General features: G+C 34.2%; 2 protein-coding genes across 2 annotated transcripts; one reads left to right on the top strand and one right to left on the bottom strand.

Annotated features, from left to right (window-relative positions):
• Window positions 1-1794: 1794 nt before the first annotated feature.
• CPR36 (cuticular protein RR-1 motif 36) lies at window positions 1795-4738 on the top strand. Its single transcript, XM_028176746.2, has 3 exons — window positions 1795-2521; window positions 3078-3180; window positions 4247-4738. Exons 1-3 carry the CDS (start codon window positions 1881-1883, stop codon window positions 4412-4414), a joined length of 912 nt encoding a protein of 303 aa, XP_028032547.2. The 5' UTR covers window positions 1795-1880; the 3' UTR covers window positions 4415-4738.
• A 4221-nt stretch (window positions 4739-8959) lies between these two features.
• On the bottom strand, window positions 8960-22931 carry Cpr49Ae (Cuticular protein 49Ae). The gene is made up of 4 exons (XM_028176689.2): window positions 22775-22931; window positions 16318-16445; window positions 11625-11799; window positions 8960-9405 (listed from the first exon to the last, which is right to left on the bottom strand). The coding sequence occupies exons 1-4, from the start codon at window positions 22781-22783 to the stop codon at window positions 9307-9309; spliced, it is 411 nt and encodes a 136-aa protein (XP_028032490.2). The 5' UTR covers window positions 22784-22931; the 3' UTR covers window positions 8960-9306.
• Window positions 22932-23405: the final 474 nt, after the last annotated feature.

Raw genomic sequence — 23405 nt, 5'->3', positions numbered from 1 at the left:
CTTTATGACAGTTTACTTTATGAATATATCACACTAGCCGTACTCGCCCGCTTCGCTGGGAATTTAGAATTAACATTATTACTTATTGTCATTATTATTATTAGGGAGTCCAACACTCATATAAATATTAGCCTATCCATTAAGTACATGTATTTTCTACATGTATACGAAGTTTCAAGTCAATCGGATGCATGGTTCAGTAGTTATAACGGAAACACCACTGTAGATTTATATATTAGTGTAGATTCAATACTAATAATAATAATTTCCATTATCGCTATGTCCGAGAGTAAACAAAAACAAACACAAGAACAATACATTTCTTCTTAATAAATTAATAATTTTATTTCAGTATGACTGAACAAACATTAAAGTAAAATGTTTAAAAATGAAAATTCAATACAACTCATAGGGGTAATTAAAATTAATTGATTGATTTCATAGTTTCCTATTTAATTGACATATTGAATTCATTTTTCAAAGTGGCTGGCAAATTACACTTCCCCATAGGCTGCGTTGATCAATTCTAATCGGATGTGACAGTGAACTTATTTATCTTAGAAAAAAAACTCGATACAACAATTTCCTTAATTTTTTTCCTTATAAAGAATTGATTGTTGTATAATATATTTTAACAAAACCGTTGAATTCCTAAAAACTAAAACTTTTTAGACTTTTCAAACCTCCGAAGATATTGTCATAAAAAATTTAGTATCACGAAACTAGGCTCCTTTAAATATTTCAACATGACATAATAATTGTTACAAAAGTAAAAAAATATGTTAATATATTTTTTTAATAAAGTACACTAAAATTGTCTTGGTTTAAAAACTATTTAAAAATATAAAATACGCAGGGGTTTTCGAAGTTTATTTATTTGATGATTTTATTTAAAAATCAGTACATGTGATTTAATGAAATAGTAGAATCCGATATAATAATAATAGGCAAAAGTTACAAAAGAGTAAACAAAGTTAATAGTTATTACTGGCACACGTATTTTAGTTAAGCCCACACGAATAGGCACCACTATCCTGCCCATTTCTACTGCGAAGCAGTTATGGATTTTGAAGAGTTTGACGTTAATAGGGCCGCTAAACAATGCAACTGAGTCTTCGATCTTATGCCTCAAGGTAGCCACTTAACATCAGCTGTCCTGTGAGTTTGTTTACCCATTCGTAAAAAATCTAAAGCAGAGTGATAGAATACTAACCAGCGATTTTGAGAATTATTTTAATAATTTATCAATCTGTTGACGCAAAGCTAATTTATCAGACCACTAGGCCTATTTTCAGGTAGCTTTGATACGTAAGTAGGAATTAATTTGGAGCAGGATATCATTAAAATTTGATCTAATATACATAAATAAAGTTAACGTCATTATAATATTTTATAAACACGCTTTGATTTTCTGTTAGGTACTACATATAAATACATTAACATTATTAATACGAAAGTGTGTATTTCTGTCTGTCCGTTACGTTTTAGCCCAAACTACTGAACCAATTTTGCTGAAACTCAGTTTGAACATAATTTTAAGCCCTGGAAAGTAATATGGAATACAACTCGTCCCACTGCTAAATACGGATCTCCCGACCACGCGACTTAAACTATAACCCACGCAGGAAAAGCTGCAGACGTAAAACTTGCGTGTTGTGTGTGTTTATGTATGTGCATTCTTAGCAGAAAATAAACCTAAACAAATAAACCTAATCAAATCTCGTCGGACAAGTAGATTCATTTTATATACTTATTACATAAAATTATAAATACAAGATTTGAGTTTGTCTTTGATTCAATGTTGATTCATCCTCATTACGATTTCAAACGCGTCAGTAGTGTGTTGTAATATCACAAGAATAGATTGAATCATTAATAAAATGATAATATTATTTTGTTTGCTTGTCGTGACTAGTTTGGCAAGTAGTGATAACAGTAGTCAGGATGAGGGCTTTAGAACGATTGCTGCTTACAATTTTAATCATCCTCCAAATGTGGACTATAACCCACTACCAGTCGATGTAGTTTATGAACAAAAAAAGCTTGAAGAAAAATCAAGCGATGACGTCATCACAACAACCGAATATTACGAAGAAATAATTGATGATTCTGAAATCACTACAGAAGACACCAGTACAGAAAGCTTGAATTCCAAAACAGAGCTGAAACCAAAAGGGCGCTCTTTATTTGATGGTACAGTTCAATCAGTAACAGTTGCAAATGCGTTTAAAGTCCAAGTTGATGATACAATTGTTGGAAAAAACAAGATTGTAACTAGGAAACCTTCAAAAGGTAGACGCCGTCAACAACAAGAAACCATAGGGCCCTTGAAGTCGATACCAAGTAGTTCCACTGTTAAACCTTTTACGACAACTCCATCACAAAATGAAAGAATTTCTTTGTTACCTGTCCAGGAAAATCAAAGAAATATTAACAAAAGAACACGTGAACGTGATCCAGTTGTCCCTATAATAGAATCAGAAAACTACATTTACTCTCATAAGGGTAATTTCCACTACAGGTATTGCTTCTTCAATATTCACTTCTGTTTTCGTAGATTTAAAAATAATGATTTAACGCCGTCTACTGAAACACAGATCATATTATTGGTCGGTACATCTTAATCAAAAATAGATAATCAAGTTTTTGTGGCTCTAGGTGAGCAGATGTGTTCACGACAACTCGCGATGCATTTGGTGTTAAGTAATTACCGGAACCCATAAACATCATAACATTGCGCAGTAACGTTTTTTTTTTAATTATTTGATTTGCCTTTGTTCACTTTTGAAGATCATATGACCCACCTGATAGTAAGGGGTCACTGTCGATCATGTACATAAGCATCACGAAAACCGCTGTCTACTGAAAGTTGTGTCAATTGTATTCCGTAATAACTATATCATCCTTCAAATCGGAACAAAAAGCTGCTTTCAGGCAAAAATTGATAAGATAGAGCAATTGGTACGCTCGCAAAAAAATATTAAATTAATGATTTGTGTTGAAATAGCTGTATCAAATGCTATGTAGAATGAAGAAGAAGAATGAAGTCTGTAAATCGATTGTTTTTTTTATTCTAGCTACGAAGGTGGAGATGGTACTAAAGCTTTTGAGCAAGGCGAACTAAGAAGGTTTGATGATGATACTGCAGGAGAAGCTGTTTCTGGAAGTTTCTCTTATAAAGTGAGTCTGTTGGGGGAATGATAAGGATAACATGGTTCTAAAATATCCAAATAAAAACTACAAATAATTAACAAAGAAAGTATTAATTTGAAAAATCTACCAGCTGGTAAAAATAATTATTTGAATTCAAGTTGAATGACAAAGTTTCGTTGGATTCCTCTCTTTCGAATTTTTTTGCAATTTCCTTGTATTTAATTATGGGGCTCTGCTCAGTTCGCCTGAAGCTGTTTTCGTAGTCCATAGGTACTAGACATCGCGAATCTTGCCGCCTGCATATACATAATATCAAGTGCTTGGGATATATTTAAAAAGCCATCCGTACAAATTGGACCACATCGGTTATATACATTATTCCCAAATCGTATTCCGCGCAAAACACAGCCTACAGTAAATAACAGTGCAAAAACATTGCAACCAGATTTCTGAGTTATTCATTTCATATCGCAACAAATGAATTCCAGCAAAAAAATACGGCATTGAATTACAAGCAGAATATACTTTTAATATCAAAGGTTCTATTAGCTTTCGAAGCTTAAGCGTTTACACATTCTTTCGATTCCATTAGGCTCAGCGATTTGGAGTAATGTAATATTTACATATCTTATTGATTTAATGTTCTGTTTTGGATTTTAATATATTTGCAAATTGATTAGGATAGGTGGTTTTCAGAAAATATTTTGGCAACAACCGTGGGTTTGTTTGCTTTACAGTTACAGATGCTATTGCGCCAGTGTGAAGACTTCTTATTGACATAGATAAACAGATAAGCCAACAGATTGTCTTCTGGTGTTTATTGTAAATAACTTAATAGTGACTAGATGTGTCGTTTAGAAATCGAGAATGGCGATTTCTTAGGCATAATTACCACCATACTGCCTATTTCTGGGACTATGGCAACTTCAACCTTACGGCTCCAATTAGATGGTAGCATTCACGTTGTAAGGGCTATGGACTCTGTTAACGTCTGTTTTATGAGCTCCAACAGTCACACAGCGTACCTAGACAGTGAAGACCTCCGCATATCTATTTAAAAATGCCTAACACATATTATAACTATTTATTCCAGGACAGGGATGGCAACGATTTTAGTTTATCGTACACAGCTGATGAGAACGGTTACAGACCTGTGGGCGCCCACTTGCCAACTCCACCTCCCATACCCCCGGCGATCGCCCGTGCTTTGCAGTACTTAGCTACAAAACCAATAGAATCGGCCACTGAAATTTATTATTGAAGTCTAAACTAGGTTAAGACATTGTGTAAGTGCACTGATGTATCTTAATACATAAAAAAATATATTAAAAGAATTGGTTGCAACAATTAAATTCTCTGAAATGTTTAATCTCGATGTATATTCGTACAATCACTTTAAAATTATTTAAAAATTAATCACCGTCACAATAAAGTCATTGGACAAAATTCTGAGCTTTAAAATATACTTATTTACCTGAATGACATTTGTCCTGACCCGAATGAAGTTACCGAGGAAAACTAGTTTAGAGGTCAAAATTACTTAAAGAAGATAAAACAAAATGAATACATTATTTGAATTGGTTTACATTGTGTAATGTTTTTTTATTCTCCCATTTTGAATCTTCTAAAATTCTATTGTTGCATTGGCATCAAATATCGCATCGATTGGCTTTGGAGTAAGATGATATAAGTATTTAAAGAGAGAACGACAACTTTGGCATCGTCAGTTTTAAAATTTCACATTTTTTATTTATTTATTGCTTAGCTGGTTGTACGAGCTCACAGCCCACCTGATGTTAAGTGGTCACTGGAGCCCATAGACATCTACAATGTAAATGCGCCACCCATCTTGAGACATAAGTTCTAAGGTCTCAGTATAGTTATAACGGCTACCCCACCCTTCAAACCGAAACGCATTACTGCTTCACGGCAGAAATAGGCAGGGTGGTGGTACATACCCGTGCGGACTCACAAGAGGTCCTACCACGTGTGAGAATTAAGAATTATTCCTTTTGCGGGCTAAATACATCGCATGTACCAGTCAGTGGTTTAGTGGTTTGTTTAGTACTTGAAATTTTTATTGTCAAGCACATAATTTTTTGCATTATTAGCTTTTCTAATTACTTTAAATCAAATGTCAGCGAGCTATTCAAATTTTATCTAGTGTCGAAGGTTGACCACACTTAGATTCCACAATAGAGAACTTCTTCCGCAAACAAAAAGGTACAGGTGTTTTTAAAAAAAATGATAAATCCTTTTTTTTCCTGTTTTCTTTTTATTTCTATGACAGGAATATAACCACTGCGAAGCTTTAAATCACTGTCTTCAAATTTTATTGAGTAAGCATGTATAATTTCATAACACTACAACAATGGATGATCATAATTTTCTATATAAAATTCGTCGTGGCTTAAAGGATAAGATATTTCGATGCGATTGTGCCAGTTTACTAATTCTGTAGACAGATAAAAAAAAATCTGTTGAAATATACGTACTCTATGCTATAATATGTATATTCTACGTAGTCAATAAATGTTAGCAAATGACTTCCATGGTAAAGGAATAACACTGTGTGATAAAAACGAAGCCCATAATAATTATAATTTGCGTACTAGTAGTAGGGCATCTTGTAAGCCCTCTCGGATAGGTACCATCACCCTAACCGATGATAAGATTATTTTTAATGAATACTAATTGAACGAAAACAGTTTGTCCAAAGGTAAAATACCAAAAAGACAAAAATGAATTCATTGAAAAATGTCTCTTGTAAAAAGTAAAAACTTGCCACCACGACCAACCACGACGGCCCCCAAAATTCATCATAACGACTGATATGGTGATGTCTCAGTGGAGTCCCACAACTTGGTAAGGTGGCATTCAGGTTATGATGATTACAGTAATATTTCCGTTCAATTTAAAAAAAAAAACAATGTACAAACTCGTCTCATACAGTGCTGACACTATCTGAATATCTATCTAACTATATAACTATCCGAATAGTTTTCACACGTTTCATTTACAGATAGTATTGTAATAATTGCCAAAAAATGGGTAGCGTTAGAGAAACAAGACCCGAAACACGACAGAACGACAGAAAAAAAACGTGCCCGAAATTTTTTATTAGTTTACAAAATCCAAAAGACTGATGAGCACAATTTACAATCCCAATAAAACCTGAGGTAGTAGCATTATCTCATTTCGGTTCCGAAAATGATCTATTAACACTCAATATTATATAACGAGTCAGATAATGTTACATGATCATTATGTATGTACCATTAACTGTTCGAGAAGTGAATTTCGTAAATTTATTTATAAGCAATGATTTTTTTATTGTACTTTTAGGCAGACGAGCATAGGGCCCAAATGATGATGAGAGGTTACCATAGCCCATGGACTTCAGCAAGGGCAGGAGCCGAGTCAAGTCGCTGCCTACAAATGAAACAAAACCATTGGTCAGTAGATAAGAGCAGGCCGCCATGGCTTCATCGCACTACTACTAATTTCTAGTATCAGTAAATAATTTAATAGTAAATATACTTTTAAGAGCCTAACAGAATTAGTATCGTCATAGACTGCTTTCCTTTTTTTGTAATACAGATGCTTTTGACATTTGATTTACGACTATCAAAATTATAATCTGTAACTTTCTCTACTTGAGCTTTCACTTTTAACTTGACAGATACTATACTTGTCGATTTTGTATTACGATAATGCCTGCGCATAAAAAGTACCTAATTAACGAACAATTTGCATTTGACTTCAAAAAGAATTTGAATCACTCAAAAATATTACTTTTGGGATACAGCAAATAATATCTCTCAATGCAGTTGTTTTATCATAGAATTAAAAGTCTAGTAATATTTGATATTTTCACGACTATACGTTATATATTACTCACGTTATATATTATTTAAATTTACGATTCGGGACTACGCAAATATAAATATTCTAAATTAATTTACTACTTAATTGAATAACAGGGTTTCCCGTAAAATGTCCGACAAAAATATATAAAATCGACTTAGTGTTCGCAATAAGTATGACACAGCGGTACCATTGCGATGCAGATAAAGAGAGAGATTTAGAATTACATAAAATCAGGATTGACAAAAAAATTTTTTAGATTATAATCTCAATTTTATTTTATAGCCGGTGATGTTTCAAATACCAAATACCGTGATTATAAATGACTTAAATATCGGTTGACGCGTCCAGCTCCCCCGAAAGAACCGGAAAAACTTCCGGAAAACGAAGGATTTGCAAAGTAAATTTTTAAAAAATTTAAAAGAGCACGCTGTAGATTCTATGTTAAAACGGGCAGTTTATACAACTATTACCTCTAGTAGGACAAACAAATCTAGTACAAATACCCACATAAGCTTTGTGCCAAATTTCAAGGACGGGCAATTTAGTGCTTCTTGCTACTTTTAAGCTACGATCGAGTTTCTGGAAATTTTAGAAAAACAGCATTTTAACCAAATGTTCCGTATTAAATATATTGTTACAGGAATAAAATATATTAGCCCCTAAAATAATAAAACAAATGCATTAGGGCATTTTTTACATCACATTTATTGTGTTACTCCAAAGTATAAATTCACTATAAATTCGAACGCATCCAATGTAATAAATATTTTTGGAATCGAATCTCGCTTGTTCTTTCGAGTTTTAACGTACCCGTCACTTATCTGATTGAATTTATCGTGTGGTCAATATGTTTTCTTGCAGAGGTCACGGAGTGGACCTCAGGGCAACCCATGCCCGATCTTCCTGCCTAACTGGGTGTGGAATTGGCGTTTCTGGTTTAAAGTTTCATAGTCTGAATCTTTCTTGCAGTCTTCTTTCTGATATATATTGTTTAAATTTAAACACTTCTTATAATGATTTTAAGGGACGTAGGATAGTATCTTCAATGTATTATAAAACATTCACGTGCCCTCGCGAATCTTTTCACAAAAAACTCATTTGGTGGTGATATCGCAAACTGTACGAAACACACCCGTTTTTTTGCGATATTTACAGGTGATCTGTACTGTAATTTAGTATTGACATTTAAATTGGTCACCTGCTGATTCATTTTTGATTTATTATGGATTTCTTCGTGTTTTATGCGTTCCATTTACGATTACTCGACTATAAGGATCTTTGAGCTTAGAAAATAATTCTGTCACATTATTTTTAATTTACGTCGAATAGTGCCAATTCGTTTCTGAAAAAATGTGTGCGCAATTTTCACGCTGCGTAAAAACGTTTTAGATAACAAATTATATAAATTATTATTTTTAAAATTATATTTAGGTACTTATTTAAAATGTTGGACCATGTCAGTTGATATATTATTATTAACTTTTTTTTTCTTACTCAAATTGTCCTCATGCATATAAAAAAAAACAGCTCTTGTTTTTCCACTATTGTGTGCCTGTTATTTAATATTCTGAGAACGTAGGTCTCTAGGTGATATGAAGTCAGTCTAGCATACATCTTTAAAATTGTGGACAAATCTTAAAATCCTTTGTCTTCCGTATAATGTCCTCGATGGCTTTGTTCGAACAACAATACGTGTGTAATTTTAAGTTTGTCTATTTCTACGTAAACTTGGTGTTTTAAGTACTGCAAACATGAGCATCATGAACGATTATGGCATTTGAATGTTCACTGAAGTCATTGATACGATTAATAGGAAATGACATCAGCATTTTAACACCTTTACGACAGTTTGAATTGGTAAATTTGATGCTAATCATAAATTCATACTGTCATTGTTTTACCGAGACACCTTGACGTCTAAAAAAACAAACCACACTTATAATTCAATGCGTCTTTGGCACTGATTTTGCTTTTATTAGTTAAAAATAATTATATCATTTTATGAAGCAATTTTCTATCACAGTTCAGTCGTCGTATTTACATGTTTTCATACATTTTTTTTTGATTGCTTAATTATATAAGTATGTATGTTTTGTAATTAGCTACCGTTTTGAGCATGTCATAAATCCAAAGAGAAATATTACAATTTGCATTATAAAAATGAATCATTATTAATTGTGCTCAACAGTTGTGTTCAAAACAGTATCTACTAACATAGATTATTTATAGCATGGTGCGGCTGCGGTGTCGTTTGTAAACGTGGCCCGGCGAGTGGTTTGAGGATCAGTTCCGTGAGGGTGGTGGCGGAGGCGCGGTTGCAAGGAAGTCTAAGGCCTTCTGGATTGCTGGCGGTATCGGCGGCGGCGTTGGTAAATGAGCACCCTGCAAAAAATGACGTTGTAATAAAATGCAAGAACTAAATTTTCATAAAACGCCCTCACATTCTATTCACTTCTTCAAAACGTTTAGTAACTAATAATCTATACTAAAATCAACAGTGATTTTTACGGATGATCCCTTATAACTACTGAACCGTGCATCCGATTGATTTGAAACTTGGTATCCATGTAGAAAATACATGTACATAATGGATAGGCTAATGTTAATATGAGTGTTAGACTCCCTACACCAGTAACGACCCTGCGTTAATGATGAGAATCTTTTGTGGGGGTGAGAAATAATAATGTTAATTTTAAACGCCCAGCGAAACAGACGGGTACAGCTAGTTATATTATAAATATAGAGATACAAAATGGTACAGTTCAATATCGTGTGTCAATTGATTTTCTTTCATTTTTATAGCTGCAACCAATTATTTTTGTAATTCAATAAAAAAAACAAAATACGTATTATTCGTAATACATAAAAAGAATACAAATATTGAAGGAGTTTTGATTCAAATTCGACCCATGGGCTAATCTCCTGAAATAGTGTTTTACGTATTCCAAATGTATTTACGTCAATCATATAAGTTAAAAATTTTCATCAATTTTCTTTTCCACATCTCTGTGGAGAAAAATTTAAGGGTTTTTAAAACTGAGATTTCATTTAATAGCAACAAATCACCTTTTTCTTGTTGATTTGGATATTAATAGTCTTCAGTTCTTTAAAGCCCATTTGTAAAAATAAAAATGAAAACTAAACACGACATTGTGTAAAACATTTTGATATTATCACAAAACGTGATATTTTCCTCAAAAAAAAAAATTACGAAAGATCCTGTTAAGTCAAGGACAATTTACGTATTTGTCATCTGATTACGCAATTGATCAAAATATGATAATGTAACTAAAATGAATATCGGTTACTATTTAGTTTACCGGGACAGCAATATTTAATGATGATCCAATGCAGAAAGTCAACATTTAAATTTAGATGATGATCGAGTTTCAATATTGGATTTTGTTTTGTATGAACTCGGATAGGTGTTAAGAGACGAATGCTGTTAGTTTTCTTCATATTTAAAAAAGCAATACAAAAATTTATTGTACAGTAAACTCTTTAAAGTATCTGTAATTAATTTAGGCATAAGTTTGCTGAAACAAAATAATAGTAGCATTTTTTTGGTATCGAAGGATTGCTCGTATTCCACAGGCCTTTCGAGTTTCACTAGTGGTCGAGCAAGGACTGAAATAGGAAGGGTAGGATTTGCTAAAAACTGCTCGAGCGCCTCTGAAGTTGAAAGACCTGACAAGGTCAGCTGCTTTGTGAGTATGAATAATTGTTCGTATAGTAGTCAATGCGAACGTACATAGATATTTACATTTATCCGTATATATATCCCCGAAAGAATTCACTAATAAAATCGAATTTGAACCATTTATTTATAATTAGCAAATAAGCCGCTAATTTACATACATTTTACGAGTACTATTATGAGTTTATATGAGTAAATATAGATATGTAGACTTTATTAATAAATCTAGTTTCATTTCTGTCAGCGTGTGATATTGTCAGAAATAGAGGTTCATAATGATGCACCATAAGCTTTATCTGCATATTTGATGGACTATCTATACATAATACTACAATTTTTTTTATAAACTCATATCAAGTAATGAAAAAACCAAAAGATTTTCTTTTTCATATTTCTGAACGCACATCTCAAGCTAAGCTCTGTTACAACCGAATGCGAAATCCAATTTATTATTTTCAATTTACTACTGCTTCCAATATTTTACAGTTTCTGTGGCCACGGATGACTGACAGAGTTTTGATTCTGTTTACGTCTCGCTAAAACTGAATAAAATGACACGTATTACACATTTAGTCTAAGGAAACATTTTTATCAAAACCGCTGATTATTCTATAAACCTAAAGCAAGCTTTATGATGTAACCTTCTTTTTTTTTGCTTAGATGGGTGGACGAGCTCACAGCCCACGTGCTGCTAAGTGGTTACTGGAGCCCATGGACATCCACAACGTAAATGCGCCACCCACCTTGAGATATAAGTTCTAAGGTCTCAAGTACAGTTACAACGTCTGCCCCCCCTTTCAAAACGAAACGCATTACTGCTTCACGGCAAAAATAGGCAGGGTGGTGGTACCTACTCACGCGAACTCACAAGAGGTCCTATCACCAGTAACGTTTAAGCGTTTACCTCAGGCTTGAAGCCACCGTCGTCGTCAGCAACGTAGTTCAGAGAGATGACGGTGCCGTCTGGTGCTGTATAGCTGAAAGCCCCTTGAGCAATGATCACGTCACTCGCGTCCGGGCCGCTTGCCTTTTTCAGAGAGCCCGTTTCCTCCGCTTTTATACCGTTGTCTGTTTCATAGCTGAAATTCAATAATAATAATCTCTATATATAAAAATGGATTGCTGTTCGTTAGTCTCGCTAAAACTCGAGAACGGCTGGACCGATTTGGCAAATTTTGGTCTTGAAGTCCAGAGAAGATTTGAAAGGTAGATAAATATGAAAATGCTCGGAATTAAATCAAAATAACAATTTTGTTTTTCTTTTGATGTGTACCCCGTCGGACGGATTCCTTTTGTTTGTTTTAAATTTATTTTATAAGGTCGTTTATTTATCGATTGAGGCACTACAAAGTCTGCCGGGTCAGCTAGTAATAAATAGAAATTGAAATAATATCAAATCAATAACCATATATAATACAAGTATTGCAGAAAAATATGTTTTGTCTTAAAAAAGGGTATGCATGATTGAAAACATATTAACAAATAGCATTTGTTATTGTTAACCATCATCCGACGTGCAGAAATATTTATAATTTTCATAGAGACGGATAACTGGTGCTTGGAACGTGTATCACGTCCATCATCAGCATCATCATCATCAGCCTGCGGCAGTCCACTGCTGGACATAGGCCTCCCCCAAAGCTCGCCACTGAACCCGATCTTCGGTTCTACGCATCCAGTTACTGCCAGCTGCCTTGCGCAGGTCGTCGCTCCATCTAGCACGTCCACAATTTAGGAATAAACTCACAACCCACTGATTTTCTCGCCGGATCTTCTAATCGGGGCGAAGTATTGCTCATGCTAGGGCTGTAGCATATTCTCTTAGGTTGAACCCGTGAGCTCACTTACTTGTCTGAGCATAGCTGGAATAGCCCCTTAGGCTATCAGCCCTTAGGTAGGGTAGGGAAAAAAGTTAAAAATAGAGATAGTTCGTAAAGATTATATCCAATGATGAATTTTAAATATATTTTAAATAGCTTCAAAACAATATTTATTTCACATTTCTTTATTTATTTCTGTTACATCTATTCTTTTGTCGTCACTTTTCAAAATATTTTTACTAGAAAGAGCCAAATATTTGGGATTTCCTGATACATATTAGAAAATACAAAATACAAAACAAACAAAAACTGGAAAGTAGAAAAAACCTTTTTAGACTAATATTTACTACTTACTAAAAGTTAATCGATTGTCGAAGCGAATATAGCGCCGTAACGCTTCTAGTTTTTAATTTAGGTAATAACCGTAAATGGTAGGGCTTCTTGAAAGCCAACATAGAAGGGTCATTACTTCACATTTATGGGTTGTAGAAGTGTATGTTTTTTTATTTTATTTTTATTGTCCCTGTAGGCAGAGGAGCATACGGCCCACCTGATGGTGAGTGGTTACCATCGCCCGTGGTCTTCAGCAATGCCAGGGGCATAGGCAAGCCGCTGCCTACGGCTTAGTACTCTACTAATAATACTAATAATAATGTAGAAAAGAGTTAAACTCTTAAATAAAGGTCCGCCTTTACTTTTCCACCAAAACTTCCGATTAGCGCCGAAACAGAACTCAGAGATGGCGAGGGGTCGGGTGTAACTACCTTACGCCACCGTCCTGATTATTTATAACTTCAATTTCATTACTCAATTGGCAATGACATACACTGTTAACGAAATTCAACTCATAAAGATCGAAACTATCTCCATATTTACGACAGTCACAGATATAAAACGCTAATTTAGCTTACTGCGTATAATTTATTAGCCAAATTCTACCGTTCTTTACATTATTGAAGTGCGTGTTGAATAAAGATTTTTTTCATAGGAATTTGCTCGTGACCTCTGTTTTACGTACGTCAACGAAACGTCCAACGATTGTTCAAATTAACGTTAACATCACGCTAATATAAAATTCCTTTGAAATTATGTCACATGGAAAGTTATATTATTCTGTTAACATCAATGCAAATAAAAACATTATAAAATACAGGTAGGTATTTATCAAGTCTCTGCGAAACATCGTGCCACATGGCATCGCATCACGAGAGCATCGGTATCGCAGGATCCGACTGATGCATGACCACGACCACTCTGTCAAGAGTGTACGAATAGGAAGAAGAATGTATCAAGTGTACTATTCAAATCTGTACATTTTCGCGTGAATTTACGACCCACATAGTGATGCGGAAATTAGTATGGTAATGGCTTGGGTCGTTTTTCACAAAAATAATATGTTCATTTTCTCGGAATGGTGAATATGGAAGTTAAGTGCCTATAGAACTATCCTATCTTAACACAGACGCGGAAACTTGAAACGAACAAGAGAGGCGGGTAAAGTGGTATTATTGACTCATCTCAATTCACTTCCATAATACTTTTACCCATAGTTCATAGTATTTGAAGGGACAGAAGATTATACAGCTCACCTGTTGTCAGTGGTCATGATCATGGACATTTGCAATGCTAGAAACACAACTAAGCCACCACTAAAATATGTTATCATCTCCACAAAAAAACTTTTTAAAAGTAAGGTGTGCATTTCATATATCGTTACAAAGGTATTTTATTTATATTTTTCTGCACGATACAGAACGCTAAGAAAATTTAAGAATATTAAGTTAATTAGAATCTCATCCAGTTCATCAGAATAAAAAATGTGTGGAAATGGTAGTGCAAGGTAGAGGGGAAGAGGTCGACCGAAGAAGACATGAATGTAGTGTGTGATGATATGAGAGAGAGAGGAGTGAGTGTTGAGATGACGGCTGATAAAAGAGAACGGAAGAGAAAAATTATCCCATTCAGTGGGATAGGTGAAGCAAAAAAAAATAAGAAAAAAAATTAGAATCTCATCCAGAAAACTCGATAGAGGAGTATGAAGATAATAATACATTAGTCAAGAGATACGTACTCTTGAACCGAGAGAAAAGCGAAGTCGATTTGACAAATAAAGCGAAAATTCGAAATCTATACTAATATTATAAAGAGGAAAGATTTGTTTGTTTGTTTGTTTCGAATAGGCTCCGAAACTACTGGACCGATTTGAAAAATTCTTTTTCCATTAGAAGCCGACATTGTACCTGATGAACATAGGCTACTTTTTTTAATTTTTATTTTATTTTATTTTTTTGGTTTCATGTGTGTTTTAATGTTTCCGAAGCGAAGCGAGGGCGGGTCGCTAGTTACATTATAAATACATAACAAATTTTATGCGTGCAATAAGTTTACATAATTTATAATTTCCTACTGGCCCTTGATAAATGTAGCCTATAAATAATTAATTGCTGCTAGGAGTGGGTGATATAAATCGTATATAGATCCAATATCTATATATCGCAGCAATATCGTTGAATCCGATATCGCCCCGCACGAAATCTATATATCGATATCAGCCGATACACGATATTGCTCGATGTGATGCGCATCGCCATATCGGACCGATTCGTGAATCGAAATCTATATTTCGATATCAGCCGATACACGATATTGCTCGATGTGATGCGCATCGGCATATCGTACCGATTCGGTAATATCAGCAATACTCGTTCTCGTTTGGTTCGTATCGAATCGGCCAGAGTGAGTGAGCGCACGATAGCGATATCATGTGATGAATGAAACAGAAACAGGCATTATCCATACAATTGTAAACCTTCTATTTAAGTCCATATGTCTGTAGATTATTCTTAGCGTATCAGCAGGATACAATTAAGGAAAGAAGTTTCAACTTTCGACCCTAACTTGAATGCAGTATAGCCTATTTGCATCGTTGAATTTAATTTCACGCGCTTTGACCTTGAACTAGAATTTTTGGACAAGTGTTTATAAATACTTAAAAGTTTTTTGTGTTTGATTTTTAAAGTACACATTTTTCTATTTTTAGTTGAATCCAAATAATTGAGTTTATTTCTTGTGTTTGTATTAAACTTTTGAAATCTACACTCTTTTGGTATATTTTGTAATTTTAAATTAAGACACAAATTACTAAAAACTGAAAATAATGTAGCCAGTCCTAAGCCTGGTAAAAGCATGAAGGAAAGTTTTTTTGATATTTTCATTTTCATGTTCTTTTTATTACTTGAAGATCATATTATAAATTGATATCAGAAAACCAACCGTATAACGTTGACTTAAATCTATATCTACTACGATATTATATCAGCGTATCGTTTCAAATCTCAAATATCATGAATCGAGAAAATCTGCTAGCATCCATCAATATATAGATTCAGAAAATATATAGATTCAATATCCGATATTGATCCTCGATATATAGATACGATTCGATACGCGGCAAAACCGATATTACCCACTCCTAATTTTATTGCTGCAAGTAACAAATAGTTATGTAGAGATTCCATGGAAAATGAAAACCTATCAAAAACATTGACCTCACATCTCAAGTTGGATGGCGGCCTTCATGTTGTAACATTTATAGGCTCCTACAACCAATAGCAGAGTTCTGAGCTCATTTGACGATCGAGAGCATTATAGAATTTAAGACCCTGATCAATTTTAAAAAGCAAAACATTGCTTGATAAATTCAATATTTGACAACTAAAGGTAAATTTGCAAGAACAACTATTTTTCTTGCTATTAATGCAGATAAAACAATTTTACCTGAACTGGTATGAACCGTCAACTTGCTGATCAAAATCTTGCTTGATGATTTCCGCTGTCTGGTCTGATTTTTGAGGCTGAGGAGCTGCGAGCGCTGCTGCCACCAAACCAAACAAGAAGATCGACTTCTGAAATAAATTTACAATTATGAATTACTAAGAGAAGATTAAGAGTTAATTAACTGTCTTGAAAACTACAAACTGAGTGTGCAAAAGCAGTTGTTAATTTGTATCTTATACCTTTAAATGAGCAATTCTTGTATATATATATATATATATATATATATATATATATATATATAATCTGAATCTCGGAAACGGCTCCAACGATTTTCATAAAATTTAGTATACAGGGGATTTCGGGGGCGATAAATCGATCTAGCTACGATTTATTTTCAGAAAATGTGGTTTTATTCGTGTTTTCAATAATCAACTTTACCCGACATCTATTGGCGAATAATAATACTATTTTTCTTAATTGTGGGCAACTAACAGCTTTAAAGACACAACAAGATGGCGTTATCAAAAAAAAAACAAAGCTAAGCTCGGTCATCATCTACTATGTTTTTAATTAGGAACATGAATTCTGCTGTCAAAACGGTGTTTGTTAATAGTACTATGTCTTAATATGGAATGCAAATCCCGAAGAAGAAGCGATGATTACCTAAACTAAAACTAACACGGTTCGTGTAAGTATTGCGAAATGACACGTACGCAATTTCGGAAACCATAATCGCAACTAGGGCTTAAAATTTTATTTAAAAGATTTCAATAGAATAACAACCTGAAATTATTCTTTTCAAAATAAGAGCTGACTCAAAACTAATCTTTTAGTTTAGTCTAACATTTTGTTAAGATTTTTGCAATTTTTTTATAAAAGGCGCTTAGACAATATACAGAAAAGATCTATGTACGTAGCAATAGAAAAAAACGTCTGAAGTGTGAGACAGCCGTAATAAAATTAGACGTAATAAAAGACTCAGACCTCAAGTACGTGTACGAACGAGCTCATTGTTCACCTATTACATTGGTTAGTGAATCTCAAATCACAACCTGAATGCCGCGCCGCCCACCTTGAGACATGAGTCAAAGTCTCATTTGTACATGTTATATAACGGATATTTGACACTTCAAACTGGACACATTCACTTTTTTAGATTAGAAAATGTTTATTTAATTATCAGAAGATAATCCAGTTTAAGCCATTTTCGTGACTTCATTCCGTATATAATACCTACATATACATAACTATTCCCTTTGTTTAAGTATATATATTTGTTGGTAAATACAATTTGTTGTATTTTAACAAGTAATGTAGATTTCAATATAGATTGTTGGGTTATATTGGTAGCTCACTGTATCGAAAAATCATTTAATTTAGGTTTTTTGAGCATAAAATATCAATATTCTTAGAAACATAACTAACTATACTCGAGACCTTAGAAATTATATCTCAAGGTGGGTGGCGCATTTACGTTGTGGATGTCTATGGGCTCCAGTAACCACTTAACAGCAGGTGGGCTGTGAGCTCGTCCACCCATCTAAGCAATAAAAAAAAAAACAATTGTTTTATGATGAAGTAGGTACCTACTATTATGTCGAAATTAGTTTTTGCACGCCAGTGACACGCAAACGTCCACTCGCTAATTATACAAGTGAAGATAAACACAATTAGATCCTCATGTACGCAGTTTTTGATACGCAACCTTCAAGTTGTAATTTGTTTCCACAAACTTAATTTCGATAGCGAATATATAAACGCTTTTTTTTTATTGCTTAGATGGGTCGACGAGCTCACAGCCCACCTGGTGTTAAGTGGTTACTGGAGCCCATAGACATCCACAACGTAAATGCGCCACCCACCTTGAGATATAAGTTCTAAGGTCTCAGTATAGTTACAACGGCTGCCCACCCTTCAAACCGAAACGCATTACTGCTTCACGGCAGAAATAGGCAGGGCGGTGGTACCCACCCGCGCGGACTCACAAGAGATCCTACCACCAGTAATTACGCAAATTATAATTTTGCGGGTTTGATTTTGTTTTTTATTACACGATGTTATTCCTTCACCGTGGAGTCAATCGTGAACATTTGTTGAGTACGTATTTCATTAGAAAAATTGATACCCGCCTGAGATTCGAACATCGGTACATCGCTCAACACGAGTGCACCGGACGTCTTATCCGTTAGGCCACGACGACTTCAAAAACTTCTACATACGATATAATCGTTCTATGAGCGCGAGTGGGTAGGATTTAAAATCGCCGTGGCCGAAAGAAAAGCCGCGTGTATTCGTATCACGGAGGAATTAGGCAGAAACCTTCTCTAAGTATTAAATCAACGTACTGCTATCGCTAAGCAGAATTGTGTTAGGTTTCAGTAACATCGACACTTAACTAACAGAAACACACCTACCATATCTATATATAAAAATGAATTGCTGTTCGTTAGTCTCGCTAAAACTCGAGAACGGCTGGACCGATTTGGCTAATTTTGGTCTTGAACTATTTGTGGAAGTCCAGAGAAGGTTAAAAAGATAGATAAATATGAAAATGCTCGGAATTAAACAAAAATAACAATTTTGTTTTTCCTTTGATGTGTCCCCCGTCGGTAAGATTCCTTTTGTTTGTTTTAAATTTATTTTATACAAAATTTAGGTCTTTTATTTATCGATTGAAGCTATATGAAGTACGCCGGGTCAGCTAGTTTTTAATAAAATTAGCTGAAGTTTAAATAATTTTAAATTTAAATTGTATTCAAACAAATTTTTACTAACAATTTGTAGTAGGTCCGTTGGTTAAAATAATACAAAACTTGAAATAGGTTAGGCAATATAAACACTCGGACGACATTTCACGTTATCTGGAACATATTTGCAAAATACCAATGGCTGTTTTGATTTTTAATGTACAACAATTTGTAAACATGTCCTTATGTAGGTCATTGACGAAGATGCGCGTATCGATTACATCTATATTAGTACTTTGTTGGTGTAATTTACATAAAACATATAATGTTACTAAGGCTGACACGCTTTGTGGCCATTAACAAGATGCTATATTTTATTCTCATAGAAGATATTGGTCCGTTTATAAAACGGCTGTGTGAGTGCGATTGCTTCTGACGATTTATGACTAATATTCATAATTTTTTCTTAATTTTACACAATATTTAAAATAATTCTTAAAACGCTTTCCCAGCGCCGAAATATGTGTAATTTATTCAATTTGAAAATCATGGTAAAAAACTCGTTAAGTAATAGTTTGTGTTCGTCATGTATTCGTAACGCTAATTCCAATTAGGTACTAAAACAACGTAATTAATCTTAGGGGATTTCGGGGGCGATAAATCGATCTAGCTACGATTTATTTTCAGAAAATGTTGTTTTAATCGTGTTTTCAATAATCCTCTTCCAGACATCTATTGGCAAATAATAATACTATTTTTAAAGACACAATAACACTAAAGGTATTTCAGCAGATGGCGGTGTTAAGACAACCGAAAATAAAATTAATAAAAAAAAAAGTTACACCGAGCAAAGCTCGGTCATCGTCTAGTTTTTATAATACGAGTAAGCACAACCATCCACCCATTTGTGTCTTGGCACAGCCTTGTTTTTTATTTATTGATTGCTTAGATGGTTGGACGAGCTCACAGCCCACCTGGTCTTAAGTGGTTAACTGGAGCCCATAGACAACTACAATAGGTCTCAGTATAGTTACGACGGCTGCCCCACCCTTCAAACCGTAACGCATGCTGCTTCACGGCAGAAATAGGCAGGGCGGTGGTGCCCACCCGTGCGGACTCACAAGAGGTCCTACGACCAGCAATTACGCAAATTCTAATTTTGCGGGTTTGATATTTATTACACGATGTTACTCCTTCACCGTGGAAGTCAATCGTGAACATTTGTTAAGTACTTATTTCATTAGAAAAATTGGAAAATTTGGGATTCGAACACCGTTGCATCGCTAGATCGTCGTGGCATAATAAGACGTCCGGTGCATTCGTACTGGACGTCAAAACTTGTGTTTAGGTTTAAAGGGTGAAAGAACTGCTACAATTGATTCTGCAAAGCACTGCTCTTATTAGGATTGGTGTCAACAAACACTCTCTGGTTAAGCCTTTAAGCTCACCTACGTTCACGAGAAGCTGGAATAGCCCCTTAGGCTAACAGATAGAGAAAAAAGTCTACTTTATATTCGTGTTAAAAAAAAAATTCGATGTGCAGAAACTTTTCAACACTTTATCGATCAAATAAAATGAATGCAATGCAAATTTTCACATTATCAAGTAAGTATGTCGAAAAAAAATATACGTCAACTCCAGTCGTAGAAGATAAAACATTTTCGAACAAATTAAATAAAAAAGATACCCATAACCCAACATGCAAATTATTTTAGGAACACTAAAATGCCTATGAAGTTTGTGCGCGTCGAACTAGCTGTTTAGATGTCAGCTCGTAAAGTGTTTTGCAAGAGTATTGAGCTGTGGGAATATGTCATAGAATTCAAGAGTTGCCTCGAGAAGATATTGTGCTGCGTGCAAAAACAAAAGGTGTGCACCTAATTAACCGCTCGCACGCCTCTCGCACCGACCAGGGACGGATTTCAGGTTATTGTTCTTTCAAAAACAATCACTACCATTGTTTATTAAATTCGAAATCAATGTCAAAATCCCAGCTTCATAGGAAACGCGGTTCTACGTTAACGTGAATAAAATTTCTTTTGTCATGCAATAAAGGTTGTTTCGATTGGAAAATGTTTTAAAAATATATTCCGATTGTAGCATTTACGGGCCACTTGATGTAAAATCATCCACATTCACATCCGAAGTCTCAAATGCATTAACACATACACTGATCTACTTTTCAAAACCAAATGCACAACTGTGTACTTTACGGTAAAAAATTGTTACGAGGCGTGTGGACAACTGTGCAGTCTTAGAAAATACTCTTCAATAAATTTACGTCAATTTATAAATTTTGCTGGTTTCACTTCACTACATGATAGTGATTTTTTTGGAATCTACATGTCATGACTGAACCACAGACGATTTTAGTAAAAGCCTCATTTCACATAATATTTAGGTCAGGTCAGGCTTCAACAAAACTAAATACTTAATCAAGTTCACATTTTATCTGTCAATTACGTACATCAATTTTCAACTTTATAAAATCATATGTAAATAAAAATCTCTGCACTTAGAGTTTTAATATGTAACTGAAATTCCATTAAAATACCAAACCGAGCTTAGAATATTCCCAGTATAACGAGTAAATTGCAAAGCAAACTCAAACAGTATTAGCTCAGTATTGACCTTTGAAACTAGCAATATGCAAAAAGGATGACACTCGTGTCGTTGAGGTAAAGAGTCGTCAGCAAAGGTTAGGATTGGATGCAATAAATGCATTGGTTGCTCAACACGCGAACCTTTTGCCCTATTCACCAACTTTGGTCGCGTCCTCAAAACCATATAAAGGCAGATGTGCCGATAAAAAGTATATAAGTGGACGAACATATTAGCAATTATGATATGATGACCATGAAGTTGCGGTTTACTTTTAGAAAAGCTACTTTTTACTTTTAGAAAATATTTTGTTTTAATTTGCACAATCTAGCAATTTCTCTCAAAATCGTGGCTATGAGGGCCTTATTATACTGTCAAAATATAGTAATTTGTTCTCATTTTCAACTCAATCGCTTCATAACCCGATCAAGTGATCAGTCTTCCAGGTCGCAGTGAAAATCTTTTAGTAAAAATATATATACTTCCTTCCATTAAGCTGATTAATTAATTTAAAAGAAAAACAAAGCTAATACCGCCACAATCTTACAGAAAATAAACTATCCTATTCTCATGACACAGATAGTATGGCAAAAAATTGAATTGGCAATAATATAATTTCTGTATCTATGTTAGTTGGGCTTATAACTGGGTTACTATTTTTAACAAGCTGCTTAGTAACAGATAGTTTGAGTTTTGCTGTACTCATCTCAATTATTAAATCTATTTTCGTATTAAAATGGCAATAATAGAAATAGAAGAGTCTTAATTAATTTAGTAATTAAAAATCTCTTATCTAGCTGTGTTTTTTTATTTATTTCTAGTCGTTAAAGCAAAGGGCCTAATGGCTTGATTGGATCAGATCGGTTAATGGAGTCTACAGACATCCATAGACGGATATCTCCACGAACCCTAAACTAAGATTTCTATTCGAACTTAAAAGACGAGGCTAAGTCCTGTTTCATAACCGTTCAGTGTTTAACGATTCCGGAATTTCACATTTATTTCATTAAGCAATAAATACCTTTTCTACCACACCCTATGTTCTAATATTTTGAATAACAAAGCTCACTCGTACCAGAAGACGTAAAGCCACAACTGTTAGTATTAGTCTTACTGTTATTAAATTTAAATAGGCCATTTGGAAAAAAATATTAAAAAATTTGACTTACCATCGTCATTATGATATTATGTACTTTTTTCGTTTAGGAAAGATGTCCCATGTGGTTGCAGTTAGCGGCGTAGGCGCCGGATTGTACTTAGTCTTCTAATCACCTGTCCCTTTTATAGAGACGCGGGTTTGTCTAGCTATTGCATACAGCAGGGGGAGTCTGTACTCAGTACATGACGCAGGGACGGATTCAGACTTGCAAAAGCTAAAACTAATACAAAGGAGTTTTTTTACAAATAATGGAACATATAATTTAAAATACTGTGGCAACACCCTCTCTGTAAAAGTTAAGACATAAAAATTCCACCTGACCCAAATACTTATCGTATGAATTTGATGAAACAAAATCTTTCCTTAAAAATTTGCTATATTAATATTTAGTACATCAGTACTAATAAGGTCTAAGTTTGTAGGACCTATAAGATATATTATGTATTGTTTTACCGATTGATTCACGAAAGAATTCGCAAATTCTTTGCTAACGAACGAAAACAAAAAAAAACTCATTGTGGTGATCCAGTACTTGTGCGCTTGCAGTAGTAAATACTAATTTAAATATGAGTAGCATAACTAAATCTAATATTGAAAGTGAATACGGAGTTTTTTTTGTTGTTCAAATTGATTATTTTAAT

This window comes from Bombyx mandarina, chromosome 22, assembly GCF_030267445.1.
Source record: "Bombyx mandarina strain Sakado chromosome 22, ASM3026744v2".
Classification (NCBI taxonomy): Eukaryota; Metazoa; Arthropoda; class Insecta; order Lepidoptera; family Bombycidae; genus Bombyx; species Bombyx mandarina.
The sequence above is the reverse complement of the archived record's forward strand: the minus strand, read 5'-3'. Positions and strand labels throughout refer to the sequence as shown.